Raw genomic sequence first — 23,301 nt, 5'->3', positions numbered from 1 at the left:
GAAAGGTTTAGAGAGGGTTTTCCAGAACTTAGGGCCCAGACAGCTGAAAGAACGGCCTCTAATAGTGGATTGATTAAATTTTGGATGCTTCAAAGTCCAGAATTGGGGGATTAGAAAAGGTTCAATCCTCCTTGAAACGTAATTCAGAGTTTTAAAGAGTGGATATATAGAAGTAATCTTTTTATATTAACTCAAAATTACACAGGGTGGCACAACACTGACTAATATCCTCTGGAACCTAGTGAGTCATAGAATCATAGAATTTGCAGTGCAGAAGGAGGCCATTCAGCCCATCGAGTCTGCACCGGCTCCTGGAAAGAGCACCCTACCCAAGGTCAACACCTCCGCCCTATCCCCATAACCCAGCAACCCCACCCAACACTAAGGGCATATAAACAGGTTTATGATTCACTGGCATCATTTTCTTTAGTGCATATATAAGACTTCTCAAGCTCATGTAGTCTCTATTGCGTGACATCATAAAATCCACTCCTAATTTCTGGGGAGTGAAATAGGTGTAAAAATATTGCATATGCCACAGAAGTATTATTTTCCAACAGGGTCATTCACAACCGCTGTACAAGAACAGCACAGATAAAGGCACTTCAAATACTTACATGCAGTGCTATGTTTAATAAAATTAATTCCAGTCCACCATTTTGACTTATTAAAATATGTGTCCATGGGAAAAATGATATTTTTTTCAATCTGTAACTTGAAACAAGTTGAGAAGAGTAACTCCTGTGTTTGCCAACACTCGCAAAAAATGTGTATCTGTAAAGGCAATGCTGTCGCTTTATACATACACTTAATTTCTCCATCAAACTTGATGAAGACAGAAATTATATCCTGATAATTGATAAAAGTAACAAACTCATTCTTTAAATACAGCCTGAAGTAAGTTGCCCTCATATATTATTCATTTCTCACTGTCAAGACTTAAGAATGCCTCTTGCATACTTTTAATCTGAAAGTGAAAAATGTCATGCTGGTGTGAAGTGAATGTTACTTTTGGTTAATGCACATTGATGAATTGGACTAGTGGGAGCTTTGCACTGGATCTAACCTTACCTAGACTTGTACCATGGGGCTGAATTTCATGGGGGCAGGTGCATTGCTTGCCACTTTTTACAAACTTTGGTTGCTTTAAAAAAAGTGCTCTACAATGACATCACACAACAGGCGGCTAAAGATGCAAAGGGTGGGACTTTGCTCCCCCCAGTGGGAGAATGTTCTGGCCTTGAGAGCTACTGGACAATCAGGCCATCCAGGCATTGGATAGTGCTGGTACTGCAAGCAAACTCAAGAAGAAGAGCACTGCATCCCGGACAAAAGTGAGTCTCGGATTTTTAGGAAAGGAAGGGATCAGGCACCCGAGGGAGGAGATGAGAGGTGGGGGGTGGGGGGAGGGGAATGGGATTAGAGCAGGGTAGTTGGGATTAGGAGGCCAGGCGGGGAGATACAAATTGGGGTATCATTTTAGGACTATTGTCCCTGATACGGGTAGGGCATCCCCTGGAGGACAACCCTGCTCTTCCATCTTTGCACCTCAGATAGTTAAGAAACTCACTTGCCCATTAATGAGTTTTTCAAAATGGCGCACAGGCTGCTGATTTTGATGCCTGCTTGCCTACTGTATTATGGGGATCTTGTCAGGGGTGGGCAGGAAGTCAGTGGGCTAGCCACCTGTCATATTGTATTTGCCCCTTCTCCCACTAAAAACATGAATGATGGGGTGCCGTAACGTAGACCTTTGAGTACTTGATAGTGCCACGTAATGACCAAAAGCGAGAAAATATTTCATCTCCATATCCCTCACCTTTAAGCACATTACACAAATTCACTCCTTATAAGAATGAAGGCACCAAACTTTGCTTATATTTCAATGTTGCATAGTTACTACGGATACCACCTTGCATAATTTACAAAATGTAAGCCAACTAATTTTAAATGTTTGGCTGATTCTTCAAAGTCTTTAAAATCAAGTTAACTTAGCCTTAAAATCATTATTCTTTTCATTCTCAGCTAATTATTTACAGGGATCTCAGAAAACTATCAAGTGTAATTAAATTAAACAAATCTAGATTTTGAAAAGGAATCACATATCATTTCATTGCTGACAGATCTACTAAAAAGATATTGAGTCTAACGGCCACGTTTTTGTGGAGTTAGGAAGACTCCATGGACTTTTAAAAATCGTGGGGGATCCAGATGGCGAAGTCTCATACCTATTTCCGACAGCTCCAATTTTTGCTGGGGTGGGACTCACACTTGAGGGGAAACCAAATTCAGCAGGATCATTTGAACCTAGAGCGGTGTTCAAGAGATGCCAATTTGGCTGTGCCAAGAGCTTTCACTCGCAATGTGAGACGCACACGTTTTACGCAAAGCTGCAAATGCACTTGAAGAGTGGATAAGGTCAGTTTAAATGTCATGATCTAAAGTGTTTTTTAAATCCCTGCTCTTTAAACATGATAAAAGAGGCTGAATCTGTCAGTGAGAGTTAATAACAAACCCTCAATGCACTGCTTTGCTTGACAGGTCATTTGGTATAGGTTAGGAAAAAGCATCACCACAACCGACCATACAGTTACAAAAGAGTTCTTTGTTGACATTGCCACGAGGGTTATTATGTCATAATGAATGCTTAGCTGAGTTTCAAAAGTTTAATTATCTCAGCAGGGGGTTCTGAGTTCATAGTTTGATGGGTGGTTTAAAGAGGCTATTAAAGGATTAGCTGTCTTTGATGTGTGATCTGAATCAAAGTTTGTTCTTATAAGACATTAAATCACTTGAGATTTAAAAGAGTTTCATGAATGGGTGTTTTTCTCACTATCAAGTGTGTATGAGTGAGAGCTGTATTAGAGAGCAAAAAAAAATATCTAAATGGTTTTTAGGTCTGCCCACTATGGATCCTAGGGAGTGGCTATGGAGGTGGCATGGGCAGGCTATGAGCCTCCATATGGTTGTGGGTAGGTGGATGAGGCAGCATGAGGAGCAGAGGCTCTAACAGCTTCTAAAACTGGGACGACGTTCCAGAAAATCTATGATCGGCCTTCTAACCCTAACCCTATTGTTGTCCTTGATCTGCTTCAAGGATTGGTGGGCCCGATATGATCCCACCATTCTTCCCAGAGGGAAATTTGCATCTAATGGGGCCCTCTAACCCAAAGCAGCTCTGCCAGGTCAGGAAATCTCCAGACTTAAATTACCCAACATGGCAGCAAAAATCCCCCCCTAAATTAAGAAGCATCTGATTTCAAAGCATCATGGCAACCTGTTTAAAATACGGATTTGAAAAGTCATGGTGTCTACTTGCTTTGTAAAAAATAGTTTTCCGAACTCACTTTAGTAATGAAACTTTCAAAGATGCTGTGTAGTCAGTAATTTTCAGGTTCTGAACATTTGTTGCAGGAATGAACACTGAATTATGATTCTGGAAGCAATTTGTCTCCTGCACTGTCTATCCAGCAGGGTTTCTTTTTGGGTAAATCTCTTGTTTTGTTATACCCAGTACTGATTATGCCTCAAGGTTGGATGGGTTGTGCGACAATGCTGAACCATTTCTGCGTCGATTTGATTCGAATTATAAAGTAGTGTTGAGGTTTCTTTTGAACTGGTGCTGGTTTTGACCATTTGATTATGTCTTTCTATCGTTGAAGGACTAGAAGGGCCACCTGTATTAAGACGGGTGACTGTGACAGCTGGAACAATTGGACTCCTCTCCACTGGCCGAAATGTTGGACTGTTTGTTCCTCCATTATTGGGGCAATTACTAATTAGAGGTTTGTGCTTCGGTTTATTCTTCCGTTTCATCAGGACTACAACAATGATTATGCTGATAAGCAAAAGTGCGAGGAAAGCCAAGGGTAAAATTATCTGAAGAGAGTTAGGATCCTGAATGGGTTGAGCAATTGGCTTTCCATTGAGTGGTTGCATTGTAGTCTGTTGTGCAAAACTTGCCAGTGTCAGATCCGGGACAAAAGCAGAAGTATTGCTTTTCTGATTCCCCCAGTGAGATTTGTTTCGCCACCGTGGCACAATTTTTGTAGGCGTCAGAGTGTACACTTCTGTTTGAGTTCCCAGAGGTAACTGTCCTGAAGTAGTTGACATACGTGAATTAAAAAGTGAAGAATTTTCATTTGATGTGATGTTTTGTACTTTGGAACCATTAAATGGAATAATGCTGTATAGGAAGGTACCTTCAGCTGGTTGCACATTATTTGCCGTCAAAACAAATGTGAAAGAGTCATTCAATAAATCCAATCCAGTCATATTGGCCTCAATCTCAAGCAGCAAAAGACCAAGTTCGATGTCTTTCTGAGTAAATATCTTTGCAACTTCTCTGCGACCTCTGAATGTGTGGCTTGGTATCACAAGACTGCCATAGAATGGAAATCGTTTTACTTCAAACTTGGGAATACTTGACGTCTGGTTGGCCAGCTTACTGGCATCCAATATAGTTGTTCCAAGTTGACAAGTAGTTCCAGTGGGAATCTTGAAGTCTTTTGCCATTTTCAGCAAGGGTCTGACTGTAATGTTAACCACCTGCTCAGAAACATTACTTTCAGAAGTCAGCACTGTGAACTCAAAGCTATCTTGTGATGCAGAGAGGTTGGTCATATGATAAGTCAAATGCCTTTTCACAAGGTCTTCCTGCTGAAAGGAAATCACACTTTTGTTTCCAATCATTAAATGTCCAAATTTCGGAGGGCTAGTAATTTCATAATTTATCACCGTAATCTTTCCATTCGTTTCTGCAGCCAAGTGTTCACTGGTGATGGTAGAAATATTTTGTCCCTGTTGAATCTCCAGTTGACTGTTGTTTATAAGCGTGATTGTAATAGGTATAACCTCCAGATTAAATAATTTGTATAATGGCCGGTGTTCACCATCAGTGACACTAAAGTAAAAAACACCAGATGATGAGCTTCCATCTTGAACAAACCAAATGTTACCATTATTGATGTCAGCCTGTGTGAAATGCTTGATAGACAAATTCAGGTTCTCTGCTGTGGCCACATAGCCATTATTGGGTCCACTGATAATGTTGTATTGGATTTCTTCTGGTCGATTATCTAAATCCACAACACTTATATGGTCCGAATTAAGTGCAGCATTGTAACCCTGCAGTACCCTCAAATTAGGGGCTTTGGTTCTCAGTTCTGGAGGCTGATCATTAACAGGAGTAATGGTAATATTGAACATCTCTTGTACCACTTCAGTGTCATTCAATGGCCTTGATGCAGCTTTGCTTTTTAGGTTTAACCATGCAGCAAAGGTAAAGTTATCCTGAAGACTTTCTGAGTTATCGTGAAAGTAGGTTATTCCATATTTATTCACAATAAACTGAGAAAAATAGGGTTTCTGCTCAGTGATGTTACGCTCACCAACAATTATCACACCATGATTAGGCAAAGCTATTACTTGATACCATACTTCATACAGTGAGTGTTTGGACTCTGGAAGCTTGACCATTAGGTTTGATGCATCCAGCTTAAATTTGTCAATTAGTATCCTTTCACCTTCTGTAGCAACAGCACCTGTTGAGGAAAACAAAAATTGTCTTAAGTAAAACCAACTATGCTAAGTTATGCTGCATTTACATGGTACCTTTCACATTTTAAGAATATTCTAGCATGCTTCATACCATTGATAATATTTTTGAAGTAGAGTCACTCTTGTTTTGTAGCCAAATCTGACAGCCAATTTGCACACAGCAAGGTCCCATAAACAGCAATAGATAAATGATTCCGTTTTAGTGAAGTTAAATATTGATCAGGATACTGGAAGAGCCTCTCTGCTTTTCTTTGAATGGTACCATAGAATCTTTTACATCCAATTGAGGCAGCAGACATGGTTTACTGTCTCATTCGAAAGATTATAATGCAGCAATTCTTCAGTAATGCATAGAGATGTCTGCCTAGATTATGGGCCTTGGTCCTTGAGTGAGTCTTGAGCCACAATCTATTGGCTTGGGGGAGACTATTAACACAAGCTAATGATGAATCTAAATTGAGTCAAACTCATACTTGGGAAGATAAAAATCCCAATTATTGTTTACAGCTTATTGTTTAACGTGGGCGGGCGCGCAGCCGATCGGGAATCATGTGAAATCGCAAGAGAAGGTGTCGGACACGCATCCTGATGTCATCACACACTTGCGTGAGACTCGGGCCGCGCGGGATTCGGAATGCGCCCGCCGACAATCAAGCAGGCAATTTAGCCTATTAAGGGGCCAATTGAATGTCATTTTTACCTGGCCTGTCTGCTTTTACGGTTGGCGGGTGGGCTGATAGGTAAGGTGGCATTTATATTATCGCTGCAACCTCGATCCAGGGCGGGATGAAATGTCTGGCTGAAATAAAATTTTAAAGGTGTCTGGGTACCAAGTGTTTGAGTGTGCTGTCTAGACACGCTTTGGAGCGTTTTTCCATCAGGATTGATTTTGTACAGGTTTGCAAAATCCTGGGACAGCTCCGCTGAGGATGTTCCCTTGAGGGGACCTATTAGAAGCATCACCACGCACTCTCCCTTTACTTGGTACTCTCCCTTTACTTGGTGCCCTCCCTCCTGCTGCCCTCCCCTGACTGGCTCCCTGTTAATTAGCCAACCAGCGTGAAATCGTGTTCCGGAGCCGATTGTGGCCAGCACATTTTCCACTTGCTTCTGGGCCCATCGAGTGCGCACGTTTCAACAGGCACAAAATTCAAGCCAAGGAGTTAGGATTTTAACTGCCCAAGAAGGAGCAGAAGCTATTTCTTTGCTGCTGTGTACAAAAAACATTCAAACAATTGAATCCTGCAGCATAAGAATAGCATTATTAGCACTAGGGGCTTTTCACAGTGACTTCATTGCAGTGTTAATGTAAACCTACTTGTGACAATAAAAGATTTTTTATTTTATTTTATTTTTATTTTAACCATTCATATCCAGGTCCCATATCAATTACAGTTTGCAGTGACCAAGGACTTGATTTTCGATTGTCAGTGGTGGTGAGGTCAGGTTTGGGCTGCTTTTGAAGACAGTACTCCTGGATGTTGTGTCAATCTTTCGACATGCACTGTTATTTTCAAAGAAAGGGTTGAGGGATGGGCAACCCATTTGCCTCCAATTAGCTACCCATTATGCTTACAGAAGAGTTGTTAATGGGCTGGAGAGAGCCAGAAGACAGTTTTATATCACAGATTGGGAGAAGCGAACAATCTGGTGCACATTAGTGCACTGCAGTTGGTACAATGCGGGAAGCAATTCAATGATATTTCTGCTATAGAAATACATTTGGAAAAAAAGGGTTATTTACACAGAGCAGTCTAATCCCTTTTCATTGAACATTTGGTCACGAGTCTGCACTATGAGACTGCTGCCCTCTGACCCTTCTCCCTCCTGCAACGGAATGGCAAACCCAGTAATGGATGCCATCTGCCTTTGAGCATTGCCACCTGGGTTCAGGTCCTGCCTCCTGGCAGCAGATGGTGCCACTAACAAGGTGGCAACCTCACCAGTGTAGAATCAGGGTCTGGTACATACAGCGTGAACGTGGGACTGAACACAGTACTACCGACACAGTGATGTAGAAGAACACATGACCCACATCTGGGGTTCAGTTGAATGTTAGATCGAGTTGTGTGCACAAGCAATCATGGAGACAGCTCCATGCTTAAATCCTTAACTGTATATTTATATGTATATACATTGTTAATAACACATCTAGTTAACCTACTTAAGACTATGAAGACTTCATTAAGACCTACTGAATGATATCCAACACCCTACAATAACCTCGGCCCAATTAAGAGATCCGTTTATTAAAATATTGTCTTGCCAGCAGGTTCCTGACCCCATGTAAAATCAAGTCTAGAGTGAGTGGAATTACAGACATGTAGTCTAAGGATCAGAGAACACATTGTTCCAGACAAATCTCCCAAGAAATTAATTGCTTTTGGGACTTGGGCTGTTCTGCTTCTCTCAGTTGATATAAAAATCAAAATCTCCCATTTTAACCACTGTTTTTTCACAAGAATCTCTGATCTCCACACTTATGCATCCTGCTTTTTGTTACTGTTATCTGGAGGTCGATACACAACTTCTATCAAAGTATTTCACCGTTTCTATTTATCTATTCTGCCTGTTTCTACTACCTACTCAATAATGAACTAAAATTCAATGTAGATTTGTGCTAGGAACAGGGGTTCAGATAAAAAAAATACACATTATCTAAAAAAAGAATGTTTTCAATTAACTGAGAGAAGCCAATGGTGGGGAGACAACATCAATCAGATTGGCGGATTGCATTCCTTGCTACTGGCTGAAATGACACAGAAATCGAGGATGTAAAATTATAAGCGAGTATTGTAGAAATTTGGGGGAAAAAAGTCAGCAGAGTGAGGGGCAGGTGAGAAAGAAACAGGGGCGTCATTCTCCGACCCCCCGCCGGGTCGGAGAATCGCCGGGGGCTGGGGTGAATCCCGCCCCCGCCAGTTGCCGAAGTCTCCGGCACCGGAGATTCGGCGGGGGAGGGAATCGCGCCGCGCCAGTAGGCAGGCCCCCCGCTCGATTCTCCGGCCCAGATGGGCCGAAGTCCCGCCGGCGTGGATTAAACCACCTTTTGAACGGCGGGACAAGGCGGCGTGGGCGTGCTCCGTGGTCCTGGGGGGGGCGCGGGGCGATCTGGCCCCGGGTGGTGCCCCCACGGTGGCCTGGCCCGCGATCGGGGCCCACCGATCCGCGGGCGGGCCTGTGCCGTGGGGGCACTCTTTCCCTTCCGCCTCCGCCACGGTCTCCACCATGGCGGAGGCGGAAGAGACTCCCTCCACTGCGCATGCGTGGGAAACTGTCAGCGGCCGCTGACGCTCCCGCGCATGCGCCGCCCGGGGATGTCATTTCCGCGCCAGCTGGCGGGGCAACAAAGGCCGTTTCCGCCAGCTGGCGGGGCGGAAATTCCTCCGGCGCCGGCCTAGCCCCTCAATGTTGGGGCTCGGCCCCCTAAGATGCGGAGCATTCCGCACCTTTGGGGCGGCGCGATGCCCGTCTGATTGGCGCCGTTTTGGGCGCCAGTCGGCGGACATCGCGCCGTTTCGGGAGAATTTCGCCCCAGATATTCCAATCACAGATGGAAAGTTGTTTAGATAAATGATCTGCAAACTGTTTAACTGAAATATATTGGATGACATAAAAAGTTCTCTCTGTCAGGTAAAAAAGGTAATTTCAATGCTCCGAGATATTTTCTATGATCAATAGCCAAGGAGGGAGGAAGGTTGTACACGGGCATCAAATTGCTGCAAAAATGTTATGTCCCTTTTGATCAATGAACTGTAAAGTTATTTGGGTAAAACCTGAGCTTTTCCATTCAATTTACCCTGGTGTGCAACTGGAGAACTGTTGCTATTGATGGGGAAAATATAGATGACAATCAAAAGCTTTACATTCAGGAGGATGCAACATGGAAACGTAGTCTTAAAATAAATAGCAGGGGGATTTGCGGGCCGCAAATCACTTTATGGCTGTTAGCTCTCGCGAGAGGGTCCTAATGTGATTTGCACCAGGGAGATCTGAGAATGAGATCTCCCTCATCCCTCGCCTGTGACGTAATCAGGTTCACGTCTAAAAGTCTAAAAGTGCTAAAGAGGATCATACAGAAAACATTTGGCAGGCTCCAGTATTATCATACTCTAAAGATGTACTGTGTGTATCTCACCTGTATTTGCAAGTAGACAACTGGATCGTCCCGTGTTGTCATATGAGATGGTGACGTGAAAGTCTTGAGGTTCCAACGAGGCTGGTGGGGAAAACACTATAAACTGAAACGAGTCTTCAGCACTCCAGCTTATGGTGTCAGTGTGCGTGTGCTGATATGCAATCAAACCTTCATTTATCTGCAAGAAACAATGCAAACAAAATGGTACTTCTAAACAAAAACCAGGTTTAATTTTGATAACTGAAAAGGATTGGCATACAAAGTGCAATACTGTAGACATTTTCTATTTGACAGGTTTTCCCTAATTTTCTGTCTCTATTTTAATTTTACCTTTTTTATTAAATAATTTTACCCATTAATCCCCATTTAAAAATGGATCAATACCCAAGATATATTTTGTTATTAAAAGTTCATGAAGATACGTAAACCTAATTAAAGCTTGGCAAATTTACAGACTTTGATGCACCTTTATTAGGACTTTTGGAGGAAGAACCAATCACTTCTACTGTGGGATAGCTAGGTGAGTGAGTATCTGACAAGCAAAGTGTGACATCCCAGGCACCATACATTCTGAATACAGCTTCACTTACATGCATAACTGGTAGCAAAGGCTGTGCAATGCCCATTAGTAACAAAAGCACCAAACGTTTCAATGAACATTGCCTCATGAAGTGAAATCAATACAGAATAGATGTAAAACATCGTTATCATGGATTTTGATATATATCTTTCTGAGCTAATTAATGGCATTAGGTTGAATTAATTTTGATTATCAATTTAATTTTGCTTCTTTGTCAATTCTCTATATCCCCATTTGCTTGAATTTAAATAAAATTAGATGCTTGGACTTAAAATCTCTGCAAGTTTATGTTTTCTGGATACATACATTTATCCTTTTTAAAATGAAAAAATACAGCGGGCGCGATTCTCGGCCCCCGCACCGAAGTGCCCACGCCGTCGAGGTTCACAACGGCGCGAAACGGCCCCGATCCCGACCGATTCAGGGCCCGAAAATGGGCTACGATCGGGGCCGCGAGAAACTCGGGGGGGCGTGTCGCGAAGGCCGCGTCGTCACCGCGCGACGCCCGAATAACGTGGCGTTGCGTCATAAATGGCGTGATCCGCGCACAGAGGACCCGGAGGAGAAGAGAGGAGATGGCTGAGCCCCGAAGAGCCGCACCGAGGTTCCGGGACACGGATCTGGGCACACTGGTGGATGAGGTTGAACAGAGAAGGGACACCCTCTGCCCAAGACGTGGGCATCGCCAGCCATCCAGCGCGGTGAGGCGCGGTTGGCGTGAGGTTGGGTGGGGGGGAGTCAGGGGGTGTTGGGGGGGATTGGGGCATCAGGGGCGGTGGTGGTGGGGGGTTGGGGGGGGTCACGGTGCCCAACTATCTACTCGACCCACATGAGCCCCGGGACCCCCCTGGACAGAAGCCATGGCGTGCTGTCTCCTGAACCAGCAACAATGTAGTCTATATCTGCATGCCCTGATGATACCCGCCTAATAGTGATGCTTTATCCAACCCCCCCCCCCCCAGGACAAGACAGCTCACAACCAGCGTGAGCGCATGAGAACCAGAGGGGGTTCTCCTGTCCTGCACTCCCTAACCGTTCACAAGCAGAGGGCCCTGGACCTCGCTGGGGGATCCGCCACCCGGGAGGTCGCGCCATGCCAGGTCGGAGGTGCAGAAGCAAGTGAGAGAACCCTGCATGTCCTCCCCACCCCCAATCCGTCATCGCCACCCTCACACTCTGGCCACTGCACCCTCGATCCCATCCCCCTCACACTCTGGCCACTGCACCCTCGATCCCATCCCCCCTCACACTCTGGCCACTGCACCCTCGATCCCATCCCCCCTCACACTCTGGCCATTGCATCCCCGATCCCATCCCCCCTCACACTCTGGCCACTGCACCCTCGATCCCATCCCCCCTCACACTCTGGCCATTGCATCCCCGATCCCATCCCCCCTCACACTCTGGCAATTGCACCCCCGATCCCCTCCCCCCTCACACTGTGCACCCACCACCACCATACACCCGGGCCACCGTGTCTAACGAACCCCAAATCTGTATGTTCCCCATGGCCACCCGCCGAACCTTCAGGGACGTCTCGCCCAGGAAACAGTGGAACATCGCCAACCGCAACTGCACCCAGGGACGCACGCCAGAGGTTGGCAGTCGGTCGGACAGGAGGGCAGACCTCTCAGTCTGGGACGCAGGACCGGGACGCTGAGACCACCGAGACAGACATTAGTGAGGGGCACAGCGTGGACAGTCATGTCGAAGCGCACATCACGGCCACACACCCGCTGGATCCACCTGGAGGTCAAGACGACATGGCCCGCATGGAGGGGGACCAGTACACACCAGTACACACCAGACTTCCTGACGAATGATGACCACGAGCTTGCGGCACTGCTGTCTCCCACACCATTCACCATCACATTGAAAACAGCGCGGGAGGAGAGAGAGCCGGGACATTGAAAACAGCGCGAGAGGAGAGAGAGCCGGGACAGTGAAAACAGCGCGGGAGGAGAGAGAGCCGGGACATTGAAAACAGCGCGGGAGGAGAGAGAGCCGGGAAATTTAAAACAGCGCGGGAGCTGCGAGTCGGAGCGGAGATTTAAAAAGCGCGGGAGCTGCGAGTCGGAGCGGAGATTTAAAAAGCACGGGAGCTGCGAGTCGGAGCGGAGATTTATAAAGCGCGGGAGCTGCGAGTCGGAGCGGAGATTTAAAAAGCGCGGGAGCTGCGAGTCGGAGCGGAGATTTAAAAAGCGCGGGAGCTGAGAGTCGGAGCGGAGATTTAAAAAGCGCGGGAGCTGCGAGTCGGAGCGGAGATTTAAAAAGCGCGGGAGCTGCGAGTCTGAGCGGAGATTTAAAAAGCGCGGGAGCTGCGAGTCGGAGCGGAGATTTAAAAAGCGCGGGAGCTGCGAGTCGGAGCGGAGATTTAAAAAGATCGTGGCCTAGTTTCGGGAGCCGTTCGGAGGAGGAGGAGCAGTCTCTGTCAGGGAGAGAACCTGAGAACATCTAAGACCCTCAGAAGGTAAGAAGGTAAGTAAGTGATGTTTACTCATTTTTACTTTTATTACCTTTTCAAATTGTGTGTGGGGGGGGGGGAGAAACTGAAATGACATCACAGAAAAGCTGTGACCTGAGTGGCTGGTTGGGAATCTACACTAAATTAAAAAAATTAAGCATTGGTAACTAATTAAACATAATTACGTAATTATTATTTAGAGGGGTATCTAAGCCAGAGATCGGAGAGTACTATATTTAGCTTTCACATTTATAGTAGAAATCTAGTGCTAGGAAACAGATAGTTAACTAACTTAAATTTTTTTTTTAAAAAAACTTTTAATTTTAATTTACTAATTAATTGATGCAATGTCAGTTAGAGGGGTGCAGTGCTCTGACTGTGAGATGTGGCAGGTCTGGGAGGCTTCCAGCGTCCCGGATGGCTTCATCTGCAGAAAGTGCACCCAACTGGAGCTCCTCACAGACCGCATGGTTCGGTTGGAGCAGCAATTGGATGCACTTAGGAGCATGCAGGTGGCGGAAAGCGTCATAGATCGCAGTTATATAAATGTGGTCACACCCAAGGTGCAGGCAGAGAAATAGGTGACCACCAGAAAGGGCAGGCAGTCAGTGCAGGAATCCCCTGTGGTTGTCCCCCTCTCGAACAGGTATACCCCTTTGGATACTGTCGGGGGGATAGCCTATCAGGGGAAAACAGCAGCAGCCAGAGCAGTGGCATCACGGCTGGCTCTGATGTTCAGAAGGGAGGGTCAAAGCGCAGAAGAGCAATAGTAATAGGGGACTCTATAGTCAGGGGCACAGATAGGCGCTTCTGTGGACGTGAAAGAGACTCCAGGATGGTATCTTGCCTCCTTGGTGCCAGGGTCCAGGATGTCTCCGAACGGGTAGAGGGCATCCTGAAGGGGGAGGGCAAACAGGCAGAGGTCGTTGTACATATTGGTACTAACGATATATGCAGGAAGGGGCATGAGGTCCTGCAGCAGGAGGTCAGGGAGCTAGGCAGAAAATTAAAAGACAGGACCTCTAGGGTTGTAATCTCGGGATTACTCCCTGTGCCACGTGCCAGTGAGGCTAGAAATAGGAAGATAGAGCAGCTAAACACGTGGCTGAACAGCTGGTGTAGGAGGGAGGGTTTCCGTTATCTGGACCACTGGGAGCGATTCCGGGGCAGGTGTGACCTATATGAGAAGGACGGGTTGCATCTAAACTGGAGAGGCATAAATATCCTGGCCGCGAGGTTTGCTAGTGTCACACGGGAGGGTTTGAACTAGTATGGCAGGGGGGTGGGCACGGGAGCAATAGGTCAGAAGGTGAGAGCATTGAGGGAGAACTAGGGAATAGAGACAGTGTGGCTCTGAGGCAGAGCAGACAGGGAGAAGTTGCTGAACACAGCGGGTCTGGTGGCCTGAAGTGCATATGTTTCAATGCAAGAAGTATTACGGGTAAGGCAGATGAACTTAGAGCTTGGATTAGTCCTTGGATGTTGTTGCCATTACAGAGACCTGGTTGAGGGAAGGGCAGGATTGGCAGCTAAACGTTCCAGGATTTAGATGTTTCAGGCGGGATAGAGGGGGATGTAAAAGGGGTGGCGGAGTTGCGCTACTGGTCAGGGAGAATATCACAGCTGTACTACGGGAGGACACCTCAGAGGGCAGTGAGGCTATATGGGTAGAGATCAGGAATAAGAAGGGTGCAGTCACAATGATGGGGGTTTGCTACAGGCCTCCCAACAGCCAGCGGGAGATAGAGGAGCAGATAGGTAGACAGATTTTGGAAAAGAGTAAAAACAACAGGGTTGTGGTGATGGGAGACTTCAATATTGACTGGGACTCACTTAGTGCCAGGGGCTTAGGCGGGGCAGAGTTTGTAAGGAGCATCCAGGAGGGCTTCTTAAAACAATATGTAGACAGTCCAACTAGGGAGGGGGCGGTACTGGACCTGGTATTGGGGAATGAGCCCGGCCAGGTGGTAGAAGTTTCAGTAGGGGAGCATTTCGGGAACAGTGACCACAATTCAGTAAGTTTTAAAGTGCTGGTGGACAAGGATAAGAGTGGTCCTAGGATGAATGTACTAAATTGGGGGAAGGCTAAATATAACAATATTAGGCGGGAACTGAAGAACCTAGATTGGGGGCGGATGTTTGAGGGCAAATCAACATCTGACATGTGGGAGGCTTTCAAGTGTCAGTTGAAAGGAATTCAGAACCGGCATATTCCTGTGAGGAAGAAGGATAAATACGGCAATTTTCGGGAACCTTGGATAACGAGAGATATTGTAGGCCTCGTCAAAAAGAAAAAGGAGGCATTTGTCAGGGCTAAAAGGCTGGGAACAGACGAAGCCTGCGTGGAATATAAGGAAAGTAGGAAGGAACTTAAGCAAGGAGTCAGGAGGGCTAGAAGGGGTCACAAAAAGTCATTGGCAAATAGGGTTAAGGAAAATCCCAAGGCTTTTTACCCGTACATAAAAAGCAAGAGGGTAGCCAGGGAAAGGGTTGGCCCACTGAAGGATAGGCAAGGGAATCTATGTGTGGAGCCAGAGGAAATGGGCGAGGTACTAAATGAATACTTTGCATCAGTATTCACCAAAGAGAAGGAATTGGTAAATGTTGAGTCTGGAGAAGGGTGTGTAGATAGCCTGGGTCACATTGAGATCCAAAAAGACGAGGTGTTGGGTGTCTTAAAAAATATGGGCGTCTTAAAAAATATTAAGGTAGATAAGTCCCCAGGGCCTGATGGGATCTACCCCAGAATACTGAAGGAGGCTGGAGAGGAAATTGCTGAGGCCTTGACAGAAATCTTTGGATCCTCACTGTCTTCAGGTGATGTCCCGGAGGACTGGAGAGTAGCCAATGTTGTTCCTCTGTTTAAGAAGGGTAGCAAGGATAATCCAGGGAACTACAGGCCGGTGAGCCTTACTTCAGTTGTAGGGAAATTACTGGAAAGAATTCTTCGAGACAGGATCTACTCCCATTTGGAAGCAAATGGACATATTAGTGAGAGGCAGCACGGTTTTGTGAAGGGGAGGTCGTGTCTCACTAACTTGATAGAGTTTTTCGAGGGGGTCACAAAGATGATTGATGCAGGTAGGGCAGTGGATGTTGTCTATATGGACTTCAGTAAGGCCTTTGACAAGGTCCCTCATGGTAGACTAGTACAAAAGGTGAAGTCACACGGGATCAGGGGTGAGCTGGCAAGGTGGATACAGAACTGGCTAGGTCAGAGAAGGCAGAGAGTAGCAATGGAAGGATGCTTTTCTAAATGGAGGGCTGTGACCAGTGATGTTCCGCAGGGATCAGTGCTGGGACCTTTGCTGTTTGTAGTATATATAAATGATTTGGAGGAAAATGTAACTGGTCTGATTAGTAAGTTTGCAGACGACACAAAGGTTGGTGGAATTGCGGATAGCGATGAGGACTGTCAGAGGATACAGCAGGATTTAGATCGTTTGGAGACTTGGGCGGAGAGATGGCAGATGGAGTTTAATCCGGACAAATGTGAGCTAATGCATTTTGGAAGGTCTAATACAGGTAGGGAATATACAGTGAATGGTAGAACCCTCAAGAGTATTGACAGTCAGAGAGATCTAGGTGTACAGGGCCACAGGTCACTAAAAGGTGGCAACACAGGTGGAGAAGGTAGTCAAGAAGGCATACGGCATGTTTGCCTTCATTGGCCGGGGCATTGAGTATAAGAATTGGCAAGTCATGTTGCAGCTGTATAGAACCCTAGTTAGGTCACACTTGGAGTATAGTGTTCAATTCTGGTCGCCACACTACCAGAAGGATGTGGAGGCTTTAGAGAGGGTGCAGAAGAGATTTACCAGAATGTTGCCTGGTATGGAGGGCATTAGCTATGAGGAGTGGTTGAATAAACTCGGTTTGTTCTCACTGGAACGACGGAGGTTGAGGGGCGACCTGATAGAGGTCTACAAAATTATGAGGGGCATAGACAGAGTGGATAGTCAGAGGCTTTTCCCCAGGGTAGAGGGGTCAATTACTAGGGGGCATAGGTTTAAGGTGAGAGGGGCAAGGTTTAGAGTAGATGTACGAGGCAAGTTTTTTACACAGAGGGTAGTGGGTGCCTGGAACTCGCTACCGGAGGAGGTAGTGGAAGCAGGGATGATAGTGACATTTAAGGGGCATCTTGACAAATACATGAATAGGATGGGAATAGAGCGATACGGACCCAGGAAGTGTAGAAGATTGTAGTTTAGTCAGACAGCATGGTCGGCACGGGCTTGGAGGGCCGAAGGGCCTGTTCCTGTGCTGTACATTTCTTTGTTCTTTGTTCTATCACAGAGACACTCACCTCGGTTGGGCATACAAGTGATGAGGCTCCCGTGTCACTGTCTGGTGCGCACCCCACAGCCGAGCCGGTACAGCAGGTGGAGTTTGGAGCAGCCGAGGGGCTGGATGGTCGGAGGGCAACCAAGGCCCAGCAACCAGCTGCCACCCAGACGGTTCCCGGGTTCCTGGCTGTAATTGACTCACCCGGACAACCGATGCATGTGGACACCCAGGGACTGAATAACGGGATGAGGGCCATCTTCCAGGACCTGCATACTCAGTTGGAGGAGTCTATCCACGTCCAGGAGCAGGGAGTGGTGCCGCTCATCGCAGCCACCCAGGCCGACACCGCACGGGTGGTGTCCGCGGTGGAGGCAATGGGTGAAAGGGTTTCGGCCATGGGTCAGGTTCTGCAAGGCATTGGGCTTAACGTGCACGCGTCATCCATGGCCCAGGAGAGGGCTGCCCTCTCACAGGCAGCCATCTCACAGAGCCAACAGGACATTGCCGCCACTCTCCGGGCCCTGGCCGAGTCTCACCATGCCATGGCCCGGTCTCAGCAAGCGATGGCACAGTCCCAGCAGTTAGTCGCGGAGAGCATTGGCGCACGTGATGGATGGCCTCGCGCACTCACAGGTTGAGATAGCACAGTCCATGGCAGGAATGTCGCACTCCCTGGGCTCCGTCTCGGCGAACATTCGGACCGTGGTCGATACCGCTGCAGGCCTCCAGGACTGGCAGCGCCAGGTGTCGGTGGTGCGACGGGGCATGTCTCCGAGCGCATCTCCGTCCCACAGTGAGGCCCGGGGGCCACCGGGCTCCCCGAGGGAGGAGAAGGTTCTGGGGCCCGTCCCGGTAGCTCCATCAAGGGACGTCCCGGTACACTCGGCCTCCCCACGTTCCGTCCCTCGCGCATCTGGTGGGGAGCGGGCAGGTCAGGGTGGCACCACGCCATCCAGCACACCCGCCGGGCAGCCTGGCCCATCGAAGCCGGGCCGCCCCAGGAAACGTGTGCCGACGGGGAGCCATGTCGAAGGGCGTGATTCTCAGCAGTCCACCTCCACACCTGCTGTACCATCTGGGAACACACCTAGACGTAGTGGTAGGGCTCGTAAGGCAAAGACGTTAGGCACGTAAGAAGTTGGCACGGGTGCAGGGTACAGTCTAGTTGTAGTGGGTAGGGCACCTATGTTAACCACACAAATAAACGCACTGTTAAATTTGACTTGTAAGGCTGTGTGCTATGTCTGGTGCCAGGGGGCTCATGAGGGTGCCCGATTGGCGTAGTGGTATACGAGCCGTTCAAGGTCTGTTCCATATGTGCTGACCCTTTCCCCCCCGCCCCCCATAATCGGACACCGTTGTCCTCGGTACACCGACGCCAGCCACCCCACGGGCATGTGGTGAAATACCCGTCACGAAGGCTGTGACCACCGGAGTGCATGGTTCAGCTATAGCGAGTCAAACCTCGGCTGGCGAATCTCAGCTCACAGCTCATCGCAGAGCGGGCTGTCATCATTCAACATGGCACTGATCACACCCGCTTACCCAATCATCAATGTTGTGCAATCCCGTAGTGCCGCAGTGGTAAGGTGATGTGGAATTGGTGCCGTGAACGCGGTGTGGGGGTGCGGGGTGGGGGGAGGTGGTGGGCGCTGTGTGGTGCCCGTGTGCAGGAGTGACGGTGCAAGTGGCAGTGTTCAGCGAATCCCACCCCCACAGTGCGTGAACCATGCGGCCACCAACGTGTCGCGTGCCCGCTGTCCGCGGCAGTGCCGTCGCGCAGCCTCCCGGACGTAACGAGCAGCCTAACACCTGGTCACTGTCTGCGCCCAACGGTCAGTTCACACCGTACTGCTCACCAGTGTGCCACTCGCCTGTGCCCATCAGCCACACGCAACCTGCGGCCGTGTCCTCGTCACCGTCCTGCCATATCAGGGCGGCTGACATGTGGCATCCGCGGATGGACGATACCATCCACACTCTCCCTCACCCCCCTCCCACCCGCACGCCGCTCCCTCATCCCCCCTCCCACCTGCACGCCGCTCCCTCACCCCCCCTCCCACCTGCACACTCTCCCTCATCCCCCCTCCCACCTGCACACTCTCCCTCACCCCCCCTCCCACCTGCACACTCTCCCTCATCACCCCCCTCCCACCTGCACAATCTCCCTCACCCCCCCCTCCCACCTACACACTCTCCCTCACCCCCCCCCCCCTCCCACCTGCACACCCTCCCACACAACCCTCCCCTCCCACCTGCACACTCTCCCACACCCCCCCTTTGGCCGCAGCCTTCTCGGGTAAGCCGACCCGGTCTCCAGGAGCTGCGCAACAGTCCGCTCACCTCCTCACTGCTCAGCACCAGCCAGCACGACTGGCTGACGACTTTAAATAGCAGGTGTGAACGGCGACGGCGTGAACTGGGGTCACGCCGTCGGGACTTCGGCCCATCCGGGCCTGAGAATAGCAGGGGTGCCGGAGAATCGCCATTTTGGGTGTCTCGGGCGATTCTCCGGCCTGTGCAGCGCGGAACTTGACGGGGCCGTTCTCGCCACTTGGGAGAATCGCGGGAGGGCGTCGGACCGGAGTCTCGGGAAAATTTGGCGGCCCAGGTGATTCTCCCAACCGGCGCGGGAGTGGAGAATCGCGCCCAGCATTTCAAGAAAATGTAATGTTTAAATTAAAATCCCTGTCAAGAGATTTCTTCTCTCCAACATCCAATAAAAACATAAATGTATTCCTCAAAAACAAGTTTACAATTTTGTTATACATAGATGAAATGTTATTTCGCTGAAAGGCATAATGTAAAAATCAGCCAGACAAATGGCTTTAGAGGGTTTATTGACCTATGTTGGTACTTAACGTGGGCAAATAACACAGGAACAATAGACCCTAATCATTTGCTCCCATTTTGCACAAGCGTTGAGTACTTCCAAATTTGCTGTGTGGCTTTTCAGGTGGTTGTATCTGCCGACGAACCAAAAGGGTGAAGATTGTAGTGAAATGAAATGAAAATGAAAATCGCTTATTGTCACAAGTAGGCCTCAATGAAGTTACTGCGAAAAGCCCCTAGTTGCCACATTCCGGCGCCTGTTCGGGGAGGCTGGTACGGGAATCGAACCGTGCTGCTGGCCTGCCTTGGTCTGCTTTAAAAGCCAGCGATTTAGCCCAGTGTATGTGAACGCCTGATGGTTCTCGACCTGTATGGATGGTGGGGGTGTAAATTGTGGAGGTGGAGGGAGCAGGTGATGGGGTGGGGAGACTGCCCTCATTTAGATCTGCGAATACCGCTTCCAAAGATGTTGTGAGAAATCTTCAATGCTGGAACGCCACAAATCATGCATTGAAAACAACTTCTGGGAATGTTTATGGCGGGGAAATAGCTATTGGCAATGCTGAAGAGAAAATTGTTCTTTAGTAATGGAGTAACTCAGAAAGCTGAAATCATTATCAACAGCATCTATCCAACATGGTGCAGACTATAATCTATTGTAATTTTTTGTTTAACTATCTAGGCATCATAATACATTTATTTGTTTGAGGGTTCCCCCTGAACCATTCCTTTCCATTTGTGCTCCTAAATCCCCAGCAGTGCACGGACTGCTTTAGTGCTTGGGTTGGAAAATGTTGCATCATGTGCCCAAGCATGCACCTGATGCGATTAACAGGAACAATGCAGGCAAATTTGACTTTGGTTGTTTCTGGTGCACAGGAAACAAAACGCAAATACCTTTTTTTAATACATTTAAAGTACCCAATTATTTTTTTTCCAATAAAGGGGCAATTTAGTGTGGCCAATCCACCTAACCTGCACATCTTTGGGTTGTGGGGCCGAAACTCACGCAAACACGGGGAGAATGTGCAAACTCCACACGGGCAGTGACCTAGAGCTGGGATCGAACCTGGGACCTCGGCGGCGTGAGGCAGCAGTGCTAACCACTGCACCACCGTGCTGCCCTTCGAAATGTGAATACGGAGTGGAGATGCTGTTAAGGAATACAAATACTTACCTTAATTTTAAATTGTCAGTCAGAGGTCGGGAATTCAGGTCTCCTGCATATGTACTGGCTGGGAAATGGTGGCACATGCGCAGAGGTCTTTTACCATCTTTAGGCCATGAACCAGCCCAGCGCTCCTGTGCAGAAGGCGGCAAACGGCATGAAAAGCAGGTCAGGTGGCCTGATCAGCCTTGAACATATTTAACAACCCAGCCTCTATGGCTCTCTGTGGTAAAGAATTACACAGATTCAGTGCCCTCTGAAAGAAGAAATTCCTCATCTGTCTTAAATGTTAAATGGGTGACCCCCTTACTCTGAGATTGGGTCCTCTGGTCCTAGACTCTCCCACAAGGGAAACAATCTCTCAGCATCTAACCCTGTCAAGCCCCCCGAGAATCCATTTTGTTTCAATAAGGTCACCTCTCTTTCTTCTAAACTCCAAAGAGTTACAGGCCTAACCTCTCCTCATAACAAAATTCTTCAAGGTGGCACTGTGGCGCATTGGTTGGCACTGCTGCCTCACGCCGCCGAGGTCCCAGGTTCGATCCCGGCCCCGGGTTACTGTCCGTGTGAAGTTAGCACATTTTCCCCGTGTTTTGGTGGGTCTCACCCGACAACCCAAAGATGTGCAGGCTAAGTGGATTGGCCACGCTAAATTGCCCCTTAATTGGAAAAAATTGGGTACTCTAAATTTATTAAAAAGAAAATTCCTCCATACCCAGGATCAACCTCGTGACCCTAACCCTTCCCCATACTGCCTCCAATGCCAGTATATCTTTCCTTAGATAAGGGGACCAAAACTATTCACAGTATTCCAGGTGCGGTCTGACTAGTGCCTTGCCAAGTTTTAGCAAGACTTTTCAATTTTTATACTCCTTTCCCTTTGAAGTTACTGGATTGCTCTTCCAAAAGGATGACACAAACTTGATAGTTTAAATAATATAACACAAATATATGAATTCTACGATTAAACATTCCAAAAACCCCCAACTCATTTCCCTTTGTCTAGGTGCCTCACATCTCAGTCTGAACATTCACACTCACCCTCAGGCTATTGCACTCTCGTACCCATGCTTCAGAGTCTCCCTCCATAAATGTTGTCCTTCCTTCCTATTCACATGAGTCCTCTGCTTTCTCCTTGCAGAAGTGAGTGGAGGAGATCATGGAGGAGAGTGACAGGCACCTTGTCGGTGTTGCTAACTTTTGGTTGGTTCAATTGCTCTGTTTTATAACCTTTGCTCTCAAGAAGCCAGGTATCTTTATGATACCACCACGAGGTTCAAGTTCAAGTAATGATCAATAATTCAATACACCAATTAGTAAGATTCAAATCAAAGCACATTTATTATACACAGTAATCGCTACTCATGCATAAATTCTACTTCTAAGCTACTTCTATAACTAACAGGCCTATACTTAGCTTCGGACTGTCCCACCAGGTCAGGGGAACAAATGGCCTTTCGTTCGGGCTCTGAGTCTGCGGGATTCGAAGTTGGTACGGATTGGTAGCTAGGAGCGCCTATCTCATAGCGAGCGTTGACTTAAGACTTACTGGCTTTTGCCGGCAGAGCTATGCAAAAATTTTTTAACTGACAATTCTGAGGGGCGCTATGTCAAACAGGGACATGCATTACAAAACAAGAAAATCGGATCCTCTAACTATCCTTAATAAACTACACTCACTCAAACATTTCATCACACTAACTTCCTAAACCATTCAAACAAATCATAGCAGTATTATACACATTTTTCTGGCTTGGCAGTCAAGCTCAGGATTGTACAATTGCTCATGAACATTTCTTTATTTACAACAAATCGCAAACGAATGCTCTTTATTATAGATCGTGGGGGTCGGGGGTCTGGTCATATCCGAAAATAGGGGATCTGATCCTATATACCGGGGTTCGAGCGCGGTAGGCTCTCCTTCTCCATTTCCTCAGACAAATAGTCTGCACGATGCAGCAGAGTATCGCCAATACCAGCAAGGATTCTATTACATAGGACAGGGAGTACCAGGTTATAAACCTGTCACGCCAAGATGGTGTGGTGTTGCTTGTGACTGGGCTCTGGGTACTGTGGGGAAGTGAATCATTAACGGCTGGGGGTGTTGAGCAACCAAATGTCCATTAGGGTTATGAGCCACGCGGAGGATGTCCTCATGGTTCTTCTTCTGTCACTTCTCTTCTCTGGTCCTGGAGCTTCTGGAGTTCTGTGGGATCAAGCATAGTGTCTGTTAGTATCTTGGTTTAACATCTCGTATGATAGCCTGTCTGTCC

General features: G+C 47.7%; 1 protein-coding gene across 2 annotated transcripts in view; it reads right to left on the bottom strand.

Moving 5' to 3' along the window:
- Positions 1–613: 613 nt before the first annotated feature.
- Positions 614–23,301, bottom strand: part of LOC140409020 (chondroitin sulfate proteoglycan 4-like) — a 192,539-nt gene continuing 169,851 nt past the window's right edge. For both annotated transcript variants that reach the window (XM_072497047.1, XM_072497048.1), the window contains 2 exons: positions 9,698–9,875; positions 614–5,543 (listed from right to left, as the gene is read on the bottom strand). In XM_072497047.1, coding sequence (XP_072353148.1) covers positions 3,505–5,543; positions 9,698–9,875 — 2,217 coding nt within the window. In that variant the 3' untranslated portion in view covers positions 614–3,504. The remainder of the gene's footprint in view (positions 5,544–9,697; positions 9,876–23,301) is intronic.

The sequence above is a fragment of the Scyliorhinus torazame genome, chromosome 3, assembly GCF_047496885.1.
Source record: "Scyliorhinus torazame isolate Kashiwa2021f chromosome 3, sScyTor2.1, whole genome shotgun sequence".
NCBI classification, from domain to species: Eukaryota; Metazoa; Chordata; class Chondrichthyes; order Carcharhiniformes; family Scyliorhinidae; genus Scyliorhinus; species Scyliorhinus torazame.
The sequence above is the reverse complement of the archived record's forward strand: the minus strand, read 5'-3'. Positions and strand labels throughout refer to the sequence as shown.